The sequence below is a fragment of the Pristiophorus japonicus genome, chromosome 1 (assembly GCF_044704955.1).
Source record: "Pristiophorus japonicus isolate sPriJap1 chromosome 1, sPriJap1.hap1, whole genome shotgun sequence".
Lineage (NCBI taxonomy): Eukaryota > Metazoa > Chordata > Chondrichthyes > Pristiophoridae > Pristiophorus > Pristiophorus japonicus.
Genome location: NC_091977.1, coordinates 494,281,742 through 494,293,800, shown reverse-complemented (window position 1 = coordinate 494,293,800; position 12,059 = coordinate 494,281,742). Strand labels below are relative to the sequence as shown.

The following is a 12,059-nucleotide window of genomic DNA, read 5'->3' as shown; positions in this document are numbered from 1 at the left end:
CTTCTCTGTGCTTCCCATCAACTTTATCTGTCTGGAAAACCCCTTCTCCAGTACTAACCCTTCCCTTGGGTGCTTAGCTCCTGTGCAAGTTTCCACTTCCACCCGCTGGCCTTGACATCATTCCTGCCGGCTTCAGGCGGAAGACAGTTTAGAACAATTTAAATGGTCAAGGACTCGTGCTCAACTCTCCATGAGCATTTCCTGCCCGTCCCATGTTAAAATTGGGTCTATAGAATTTTACAACACAGAGAGGCCGTGCGGCCCTTTGCACCTGTGCGGTCTCACTGAAAGCTAACAACTTTGTCCCATTTCACTGCAAGGGTAGATATTTAACTTGCCGCCTGGTATTGTGGATTGGTCACTCATTTGTGAAACTGCCCGCTTTTCATTTCGAACGTTTTTATGTCCACATGTGTGCGGTGGACCCTGCCATTTTTTGATATATGAGGAAGTCAGAAGTGGGGTCAAAACAATTTGCTGAGCCTGGAGCTCATTGTTGCTCGAGCCTGAGCCTACTACTAAGGCTTTTGGGTTATTTTTTGAAAATAGAGAGAGACTGCGGCAGAGAGGGTGAGAGGGGGAGGGGGAGAGAGAGAGAGAGAGGGAGAGAGTGGATCAGAGGGAAGGAGGGGGGAGAGGAGATCAGGAACTCGGAGGGGTCAGGAACTCTTGGGGGTGGGGGGGGCAGGCAGGCAAAGAGAGCACAATGGGGAGGCAGAAGAACGTGACCAAGGTCTAAAAGAGGGGTTGAGAATGATAACCTGATCCAGATGGTAAGACGGATCACATTCTTCCAACCCCACCCCCCTTTACACCCACATCACATCCTTCTCCCCTCCCCTACAGATGGTTGATTTCTCGGAAGCCTCGTTGCATATGTGGCAAATGACATCATTCAACTGGACGAAATCCGGAAGTCACGACATTGTCAACATTCACTTCATACCCAATATACCCATTAACAATCCATGACCCACACACAATGCCCCTTCTGTGGGTGGGGGGGGGGGGAATGTCAGGAACTTGGGCTGGGGGGAGGAGGTCCGGAACTTGGGCTGGGGTGGGGGAAGGTCAGGTACTTGTGCTGGGAGGGAGGAGGTCTGCACCTGGGCAGGACCGGAACCAGTGTCCTGGAGGGAGTGTTTGCTAGTGCTGTTGCGGAGGAGTTAAACTAACATGGCAGGGGGATGGGAACCTATGCAGGGAGACAGGGAAATAAAATGGAGGCAGAAGCAAAAGATAGAAAGAAGAATAGTAAAAGTGGAGATCAGAGAAACCCAAGGCAAAAATCAAAAAGGGCCACATTACAGCCAAATTCTAAAGGGGCAAAGTGTGTTAAAAAGACAAGCCTGAAGGCTCTGTGCCTCAATGCGAGGAGTATTTGGAATAAGGTGGACGAATTAACTGCGCAGATAGCAGTTAACGGATATGATGTAACTGGCATCATGGAGACTTGGCTCCAGGGTGACTAAGGCTGGGAACTCAACAGCCAGAGGTATTCAACATTTAGGAAAGGTAGACAGAGAGGAAAAGTTGGCGTTGCTGGTTAAAGAGGAAATTAATGCAATAGTAAGGAGGGACATTAGTCTGGATGATGTGGAATCAGTATGGGTGGAGCTGCGGAATACCAAAGGGCAGAAAACGCGAGTGGGAGTTGTATACAGACCACCAAACAGTAGTAGTGAGGTTGGGGACAGCATCAAACAAGAAATAAGGGATGTGTGCAATAAAGATACAGCAGTTATCATGGGCGACTTTAATTTACATTTGGTTGGGCTAACCAAATTGGTAGCAATTCGGTGGAGGAGGATTTCCTGGAGTGTATTAGGGATGGTTTCCTTGACCAATATGTCGAGGAACCGACTAGACAGCTAGACTAGGTGATGTGTAATGAGAAAGGACTAATTAGCAATCTTGTTGTGCGAGGCCCCTTGGGGAAGAGTGACCATAATATGGTAGAATTCTTTATTAAGGTGGAGAGTGACACAGTTAATTTGGAAACTAGGGTCCTGAACTTAAGGAAAGGTAACTTCTACGGTATGAGGCATGAATTGGCTAGACTAGACTGGCAAGGGATACTTAAAGGGTTGACGGTGGATAAGCAATGGAAAACATTTAAAGATCACATGGATGAACTTCAGCAATTGTACATCCCTGTCTGGAGTAAAAATAAAACAGGGAAGGTGGCTCAACCATGGCTAACAAGGGAAATTAAGGATGGTGTTAAATCCAAGGAAGAGGCATATAAATTGGCTAGAAAAAGCAACAAACCTGAGGACCAGGAGAAATTTAGAATTCAACAAAGGAGGACTAAGGGTTTAATTAAGAGGGGAAAAATAGAGTACGAGAGGAAGCTTGCAGGGAACATAAAAACTGACTGCAAAAGCTTCTATAAATATGTGAAGAGAAAAAGATTAGTGAAGACAAACGTAGGTCCCTTGCAGTCGGATTCAAGTGAATTTATAATGGGGAACAAAGAAATGGCAGACCAATTGAACAAATACTTTGGTTTTGTCTTCATGAAGGAAGACACAAATAACCTTCTGGATGTACTAGGGGACCGAGGGTCTAGTGAGAAGGAGGAACTGAAGAATATCCTTATTAGGTGGGAAATTGTGTTGGGGAAATTGATGGGATTGAAGGCTGATAAATCCCCTGGGCCTGATAGTCTGCATCCCAGAGTACTTAAGGAAGTGGCCCTAGAAATAGTGGATACATTGGTGATCATTTTCCAACAGTCTATCGCTCTGGATTAGTTCCTATGGACTGGAGGGCAGCTAATTATAACACCACTTTTTAAAAAAGGAGGGAGAGAGAAAACGGAATTATAGACCGGTTAGCCTGACATCAGTAGTGGGGAAAATGTTGGAATCAATCATTAAGGATGAAATAGCAGCCCATTTGGAAAGCAGTGACAGGATCGGTCCAAGTCAGCATGGATTTATGAAAGGGAAATTATGCTTGACGAATCTTCTGGAATTTTTTGAGGATGTAACTAGCAGAGTGGACAAGGGAGAACCAGTGGATGTGGTGTATTTGGACTTTCAAAAGGCTTTTGATAAGGTCCCACACAAGAGATTAGTGTGCAAAATCAAAGCACATGGTATTGGGGGTAATGTACTGACGTGGATAGAGAACTGGTTGGCAGACAGGAAGCAGAGAACTGGAATAAACGGGTCCTTTTCAGAATGGCAGGCAGTGACTAGTGGAGTGCCGCAGGGCTCAGTGCTGGGACCCCAGCTCCTTACAATATAAATTAACGATTTAGATGAAGGAATTGAGTGTAATATCTCCAAGTTTGCAGATGACACTAAACTTGGTGGTGTGAGCTGTGAGGAGGATGCTAAGAGGCTGTAGGGTGACTTGGACAGGTTAGGTGAGTGGGCAAATGCATGGCAGATAATGTGAGGTTATCCATTTTGGGGGCAAAAACACGAAGGCAGAATATTATCTGAATGGAGGCAGATTAGGAAAAAGGGTGGTGCAACGAGACTTGGGTGTCATGGTTCATCAGTCATTAAAAGTTGGCATGCAGGTACAGCAGGCGGTGAAGAAGGAAAATGGCATGTTGGCTTTCATAGCTAGGGGATTTGAGTATAGGAGCAGGGAGGTCTTACTGCAGTTGTACAGGGCCTTGGTGAGGTCTCACCTGGAATATTATGTTCAGTTTTGGTCTCCCAATCTGAGGAAGGACGTTCTTGCTATTGAGGGAGTGCAGCGAAAGTTCACCAGACCGATTCCAGGGATGGCTGGACTGACATATGAGGAGAGATTGGATCAGCTGGGCCTTTATTCACTGGAGTTTAGAAGGATGATAGGGGATCTCATAGAAACGTATAAGATTCTGACGGGACAGGCGGGAAGAATGTTTCCGATGTTGGGGAAGTCCAGATCCAGGGGACATATTCTTAGGATAAGTGGTAGGCCATTTAGGACTGAGATGAGGAATAACTTCTTCACTCAGAGAGTTGTTCACCTGTGGAATTCCCTGCCGCAGAGAGTTGTTGATGCCAGTTCATTGGATATATTCAAGAGGGAGTTAGATATGGCCCTTACGGCTAAAGAGATCAAGGGGTGTGGAGAGAAAGCAGGAAAGAAGTACTGAGAGAATGATCAGCCATGATCTTATTGAATGGTAGTGCAGGCTCGAAGGGCCGAATGGCCTACTCCTGCATCTATTTTCTATGTTTCTATGTTCTGTCTGGAGTCGGCAGTCAGAATGCTTTATTTACACTTTGGTCCCCTTGGAGAATAAGACACATCCAGCAGTTTACTTTGCAATCAGAGCTTTAGGTGTTACAAACTAATATGACCTTTTCATTTCCATGGTAGGCAGCCCCCATATCCTTCATAATGTTTCTTTTTCAAATATTTATCCTCTCCTTTTTGAAGCAATTATGGATTCTGATTCTGCTTCTACCACATTCCCTGTTCCATGTCTGTATAAGAAAAATTCTCCTAATCTCTCCCTTGTTTTTTCTTCTTCCTCTACTCCTTTTCCATTTAATGTATAGTCTTCTCATTCTCCTCCTAAAATGCATCACCTCACATTTTTCCACATTAAATTTTATTTGATATAATTCTGTTCATTCTACAACATCGACGTGGATTTATATAGTGCCTTTAACATAAAATGTCCCAAGGTGCTTCACTTGAGTTTTTTCAAGCGAAATTTGCCACATAAGGAGATATTAGGAAAGATGACCAAATGCTTGGTCGAAGAGTTGGGAAAAAACTGGAAATGTTTAGGAGGCAAAATGGGGACATTCTCAGGTGGAATTGTACTGAGACCTTGTGCCTTAAAGAGTCTGATTCGGATACTAATCATTTTGGTTAAAAAAATATATATTTTAAATATCAAATAATATTTGTAAGGAACGTCTTAAAGGAAGAGAGAGAGAGAGACGGAGAGGTTTAGGGGGGGAATTCCAGAATTTAGGGCCTAGGCAGCTGAAAGAACGGCTGCCAATGGTTGTAGGGCTGGAGGAGGTTGCAGAGATAGGGAGGGGTGAGGGATTTGAAAACAAGGATGTGATATTTTAAATCGAGGCATTGCCAGACTGGAAGCCAATATAGGTCAGTGAGCACTGGGCTGATTGGTCTATGGGACTTGGTGCGAATTAGGATACAAACAGCAGAGTTTTGGATGAGCTCAAGTTTATGGATGGTGGAAGATGGGAGGCGTATCAGGAGAGCTTTGGCATAGTTAAGTCTAAATGTAACAAAGATATGGATGAGGGTTTCATCGGAGCAGGGACAAACTAGGTAGCTATAAGACCAGTCATCATAACATCAGCAGTGGGTAAGCTTCCAGAGGTCATAATACAGGATAGAATTACTATTGATCCAGAAATGCATTGGCTAATTAAGGACAAATAGCATTAAGTAGTATTTGATAAATGTAATAGAGTTCTCAATGTTTTGTGCTGATTAAGGATATGCAGTGGATTTTCATAAATAACTTGAGCCCATCCCTACTGACCATTGAGATGTTGGTGGTGAGCCTTCTTGAACTGCTGTTGTCTGTGTGGTGGTGGTGCTCCCACAATGCTATGTGGTCAGAAGTTCCAGGATTTGAACCCAGTGACAATGACTAGCACACTCTTATGTGAAAACTGAGGCAAAATGATTGTATTTGATTGAATTTTTTGAGGAGATAACCAGGAGGGTTGATGAGGGCAGTGCGTATGATGTAGTATATGCATTTTAGCAAAGCTTTTGATAAGGTCCCAGATGGCAGACTGGTCACAAAAGTAAAAGCCAATGGGATCCAGGGCAACATGGCAAGTTGGATCCAAAATTGGCTTATAGGCAGGAAGCAAAGAGTAATGATTGATGGGTGTTTTTGTGACTGGAAGGCTGTATCCAGTGGGGTTCCACATGGCTCAATGCTGGGTCCTTTGCTTTTGTGGTATATATTAATGACTTGGACTTAAATGTTGGGGGCATGATTAAGAAGTTTGCAGATGACATTAAAATAGGCTGTGTGGTTGATAATGAAGAAGAAAGCTGCGGACTGCAGGAAGATATCAACGTGCTGGTCAGGTGGGCAGAACAGTGGCAACTAGAATTAAATCTGGATAAGTATCAGGTAATGCATTTGGGGAGGACTAACAAGGCAAGGGAATACACATTAAATGGTATGACACTGTAAAGTGTAGAGAAACAAAAGGTCCTTGGAGTGCATGTCCACAGATCCCTGAAGGTAGCAGGCCAGGTAGATAAGGTGGTTAAGAATACTTGCCTTTATTAGTCGAGGCATGGAATACAAGAGCAAGGATGTTATGCTTGAACTGTATAAAACACTGGTTAGGCAGCAGCTGGAGTATTGTGTGCTTTAGTAATAAAATTAATTTTATATTAATATATATATATATATATATTTGCCAATGTTCTGCCCACCTGACCACGTTGCTATCTTCCTGCAGTCTGCAGCTTTCTTCTTCATTATCAACCACTGTGTGTATGTGTGTGTGTGTGTTTTTCAAGGAACAAAGGCTTTGAAACTCACCAAACTAGAAAAGGTCTTAATTGCAAAATTTAAGGGAAGTGATACAAGATTTAAAATACCAAAGGGCAAAGGAGATATAAGATTTAAAAGAGGTTTGACTAAACAAAAAAGAGATTCAAAGTATAAAAGAACAAAAGGAAGAAGGCCTTCAACTTATTCAGCAGTTAAAGGAGGAAGAAATACAGCATTTGAGAAAATAAATCGATTGATTAAACCACAGTATTAGGCAATTAGAACGAGGGGCCAAACAGGCAGCTTCGTTGCTACAGGATCAAAGTCTTTCAAATTTACATGCCACAGCAGCCGTTGTTGTACCGAATGAAAACAAATTAGTTAAAAAAATATATAAATTGGAAAACTTGGGGCCCTGGCAAGAGATTAAAGATGCTAGAGGGGCATTAAGGGAAGTAATTAAGAAGCCACATAGAGAGGCAGACCACGTCTGGTGTCTACTAGAAATAGCAAGGCTAAAAAGAAAGTTAGGGGAGCAGCAGGCCCTGGTATCCGTAGTAACACAGGGAGCCATAACAGAGACAACAGAAGGGGAGACAGATTGGGAAGAGGAAGGCAGACAGTATAATCCCCAGGAGGATGGTGAAGGATGGATGGACCGCAAAGATTGGTCGGAAGTGGGGTTCTGACGTGATGGTAGCAGGAGACCAGCAGTCCTTGTTGCCTTACAAGGGGGCCGGCAGCAGATTATGCGTATCGATACTGGCTCAGCCATTACCATCATCCACACCCCATACCCTGACCGCCATGCAGTGGCGGGCAAGGGTTGTATGATCCTTAAAGGGTTTAATGGTGATACAACCACCACATATACAGGGAAGGCCACTGAACTTCAGTTGGGCGGCCTCAGCTGTAAGCTCCCAGCACCGATGCTGATGACCACCCCTGACGGAAGGGGAATTGTAGGGACTGATGTGATGGATCAGTATGGCGTGCAAATAGATTACAATTGGGACTGTGTTTAAATGGGATTGAGAGATAATACAGGAGTGAAAGAAATTTCAGGTGCTCATTCGGTTTTTGCTATTAAAAAGCCAACTTGAGTATGATTTACCAGGGAGTGAAAATGAAGCTGTGGCAAAACTAATTCAGGAACACCTAGCGCTGTTCGCCACATGCAAGCATAACTGGAAAAATGGCAGGCGAAGAGCCTATTGAGGGAACCCCCCCCCCACTCATTCACTAAACAGTATCCCATCCCAAGGGAGCGTCACCCTTACATCCATGACACCATAAAATCCCTTGTCGAGTAGGGTGTTAGGACATGCACTTTCACGACCAATTCACCCACACGACCGGTTAAAAATCTGATAGCAGCTGGCGACTGACTATTGATTACAGAAAGTTAAATTCTGTAACACCAGCCTGCTCACCAGTAGTAAGAGAAACTCCCAGCATATTATTTCAACTTCCTCCTGGTTCCAAGTACTTCTCAACCCTCAACATTGCCAGTGAATTCTGGAGTATCACTGTTAAAAGGGAAGAATTTGCGTTCACATTTGAGAACCAGAGCGACACCTGAATATGCCTGTCTCAGGGATTTCACAATGCCCCAACGATCTTCCACAAAAGAATGGCTGCAATTTTAAAAGACTTTTCCCGCCCTACGACCTACTGCTGGCAACCGACAGCATGGAGGAGTATCTGTCCCTTTTGCACGAACTATTGACATTGTTGGCTCAGGCGGGACTAAAGGTGAATCCCCATAAGGCTCAATTAGTAAAAGAATGGGTCACCTTTATAGGAATGTCCATTTCTCCAGAGGGATCGTTCCCCCAACTCTCACAAGGTAGCGATAATACAGCGATCATTCTTGGGTTTGGTGGGGTACCAAAGGAAGTTTATCCCAGGCTTTGCAGAGTGCGCAAAGCCCCTGTATGATTTGATAAAACTGCAGGGTGATGTGGTTAAATTAAAAACTGCAGTGATACAGGTTGCATGTCTGATCCCTCCTGACCCCATGCAGCCCTTTCATTTCAAGGTCGGGGCCATGGAGCAAAGCCTCACTGCAGTTCTGTGCCAAATGCGAGCTGATCGACTGCAGCCAATCGCATATGTGTCTCGAATCCTGCAGGGGGCAGAAAAAACGTATGCGAGCGCCACCTACTGGCCGTCTTCTGGGCGGTACATTACTTTACTTTTATTACTGGGTTACAGGCTACAATCCTGCACAGCTGACACACACCTCTGAAACTACTGATGAAACCTGGAGATTCGCTAGTTTTCTCACAGCGCCTCAGCAAATGGATATTGGAATTTATGGAAAGAGACATTGATACTATTTCCAAACCCACCACATTGCTGCCACAATTTCTGATCTATAAGGGGGACCCGCATGAATGTCCGTTACCCCGATTAAATTTGAGACCCATCCTGTGCAGAAAGAGCCCATACAGGGTGCCCCAGATGTCTACATCATATTACATTGAGGGATCCCTCCACACCAGTTATGCTGTGGTATTGCCAGAAAGAACCATCCAGCGAACAGACATGCTTTACAATATGCAGAAATCGCTGCACTTCTAATTGCTGTGAAGGAAACCTCAGATAGACTGTGAATATTTGGTCAGATAGTGCCTATTGCTATAAACGCCATCTCTCCTTGCCCCTATACCACAAAATGACTATTGTACGATGGACGGTAAGGCCCTGGTCCATGGGCCCTGGTTATGGATGCTCTGGTCATATCTTAAACAGCGATCCCAGCCCTGATTCATAGGAAAGGTAGCAGATACAGAAAAGGGGTTCCACATAGTGAGGAAAATTCTAGAGCAGCCAAGGACTCTGCGACTGATGGGAGATAGAGGATATAGTTGTTGAGCCCTGCAATGCTGTTAGCAAGCCCTCCCCAACAGATCACCTAGATTTAATATCCCTGCAGCAGCAATACTGACCCTATACTGTTGTAGGTGCCTGAAACGAGGAAGGCAGACCGCTTCCTCAACCAACAGCCTGGGCTCCCAATACCATACTAGCCACTGCCCCTAAATCAGATGAGCAGTTGCTGATGTTCAAAAGAAAGCCAAACGCCTGCCCGGTTGTGTTCCACCAGAGATGGGTCAGGAACTGCTCTCCCTCTTTCACTCCCACCCACAGCAGGGCACTATTCGGCCTTGGCAACCTTCTATAAGGCAGCATCCACAGTTTGGTGGCCTTCCATAAGGGAAACAATCAACTAATATGTGGCACAATGCCTACCGTGTCTGCAACACAATCCTCCCGCATGCACTAACTAAGCCTTGCTTCAAAACATGCCCCCACCTCAAAGGCCATGGACTCACCTCCAGATAGACTTCATTGGGCCACTTCCACAGGCGCAAGGCAATTTTCAGCATGCCCTAGTGGTGGTGGATCAACTCACTAAATGGATCGAAGCATTCCCTTGCTGCTCCAACACCGCAATCACGGCAGCCATTAAATCGTGTGTTTTGTCGGTGGGGAGTACCAGTACAAGTGGACAGCGATCAAGGTTCACACTTTACCGGTAAAATTTTTACCCACCTGCAGGAAATGTTGGGGATAAAACACGAATTACATATTGCTCACCACCCCCAGTCGTCCAGAGGGGTTGAAAGGAGGAACAGGACCCTCAAGTTAATGTTAAAACAATTCTGCGCGGACCACTCCACTCAATGGGCTAACATGCTGCCGATGTGCTTAATGGCAATGAGATCCACACCTCATGGAACAGGGGTCTCCTCATATCAGGCCATGATGGGGAGGCTCATGAGAACACCAGGCCAGCTAACACTAACAGGGATAGGTCCCCTGACAATGAAACCATGTAGTTCCAAGTGGCTGGAATAAGTGGTAGATCACACCGATCAGATGAATTGATTTGTGGCCATGAAATTGGGGAAGTCAAAAGGCAAATTAAAAGGTACTTTGACAAGAAAATATGTCCCTTTGAATATCAGGTGGGAGACTCCGTAATGATTCCAAATTATGGGAAAAAGATGCATGTTTTTGAGCCCAGGTGGTGGGGACTGCATACGATTGAACCCCGCGGTTTATTTAATTCAGTTACTGGGGGAAAAGAGTGTTAAATACAAGAAGTGGTTTCACATTAATCAGTTAAAAACTGCCAAAGAGTAAATACTGTACTGATCTTGTTTCCCACAGACCATGATACGGATCCTTATGATTGGCGGGACGACACTGGCCATAACCGAAGCCGAGGGAAGGTGGAGAAGTGGGAACAGCAGCATGACTCACGAACATCATCAATCATCAATGGCTTTGAGAAGCGACGGTGCACTGAAGATACGGGAAGGGGAGAGTCTCCGCTGGAGACGTTATTGTGCTATAGTAAATCCCCTACGTCTGGTATACACCTTTACGAGGTGGGGACCGAGTCAGGCAATCCACTTTTCTCTCTTTTTAAATTTAAAACCCATTATACAGCGGTCATTCACCTCACAGAAACATAAACAGCAGAGCTATCAGAACCCTCTCAATGTTTATGATATGTGAGCCCTGAGGAGATAAACCATATGAGAAGTCAATAAGGATATTTCCCCCTCAAGGTGTGGAGAATAAAAGTGTTTAGTAATGATCAAATTGATTCTGTATATACATAAATGTTAAACGTGTAGATTATACGGAAAGGCTGCAGTCTCGAAAGAAACAAAATGGATACTTCCCCAAGTTCATGTCTCTGGCTGGGCAGAGCTCAAGGAACAAAGGAAGAGTGGCTTTGAAACTCACCAAACTAGAAAAGGTGTTAATTGAAAAGCCATTAACCTAATCAAGGAATGGCACTGGACCTCCAGACAGTCATATGCATGAGGAGAAACCAATCAGGAACATCCCTGGAAACAATACCCAATCCTGAGGCTTTCTGAGAAACAATGGCCTTAAGGGATATAAAAAGTCAAGCCAAAGATTGCAGGGTCTCTCTTTTCTTAAGCAGACGGCAAAAGCAGGACCTTCCTCTATAGACCAAGAAGCAGGCCGTGTGCTTTGCCAGATGGAAGTGATGCATACCTTTTTATACCTTTTTATAAATCATTATTGAAACATCATTGTATCTGTTGTAACTAAGTAGATCCATAGAATAGCTGGTGACTGCTGATAGATGTGCATGTGTGTGTGTTTAATAAACTATTCCAAATTGTTTTAAAAGAATTGGTCTTGCTGTCAATTTAATGCCAGAGATTTAGAAATCTTACAATCTTACAGGAAAGAGGTGATTACACTGCAAAGGGTGCAGAGGAGATTTACAAGAATGTTGCCTGAACTGGATAATTTTGACTATGAGGAAAGATTGGAGATGCTGGGTCTGCTTTCTTTGGAACAGAGAAGGCTAAGGTGAGACCTGATTGAGGTGTATAAAATTATGAGGGCCCTGGATAGAGTGGATAGGAAGAACCTGTTTTCCTTTGCAGAGGGGTTAACAACCAGGGGGCATAGATTTAAAGTAATTGGGGGGAGGTTTGGAGGAGATAGGAGGGAAAAAATTTTCACCCAGGGGTTGGTGAGGGTCTGAACTCACTGCCTGAAAGGGTGGAAGAGGCAGAAAGCCTCACCACATTAA

At 44.5% G+C, this 12,059-nt stretch overlaps 1 protein-coding gene across 3 annotated transcripts in view; it reads left to right on the top strand.

Annotated features, from left to right (window-relative positions):
* LOC139260305 (uncharacterized) overlaps nucleotides 1-11,783 on the top strand; it is a 137,698-nt gene extending 125,915 nt beyond the window's left edge. For 2 of the 3 annotated variants that reach the window (XR_011592766.1, XR_011592764.1), the window contains one exon: nucleotides 10,646-11,609. Coding sequence is in view for 1 of the 3 variants with exons in the window: in XM_070876756.1 (XP_070732857.1) it covers nucleotides 10,646-10,866; nucleotides 11,705-11,761 (278 nt within the window). In the remaining 2 variants the exon portion in view is untranslated. Of the gene's footprint in view, nucleotides 1-10,645; nucleotides 11,610-11,704 lie in introns of those variants that run through there. The other variant, XM_070876756.1, reaches the window with a different exon arrangement.
* Nucleotides 11,784-12,059: the final 276 nt, after the last annotated feature.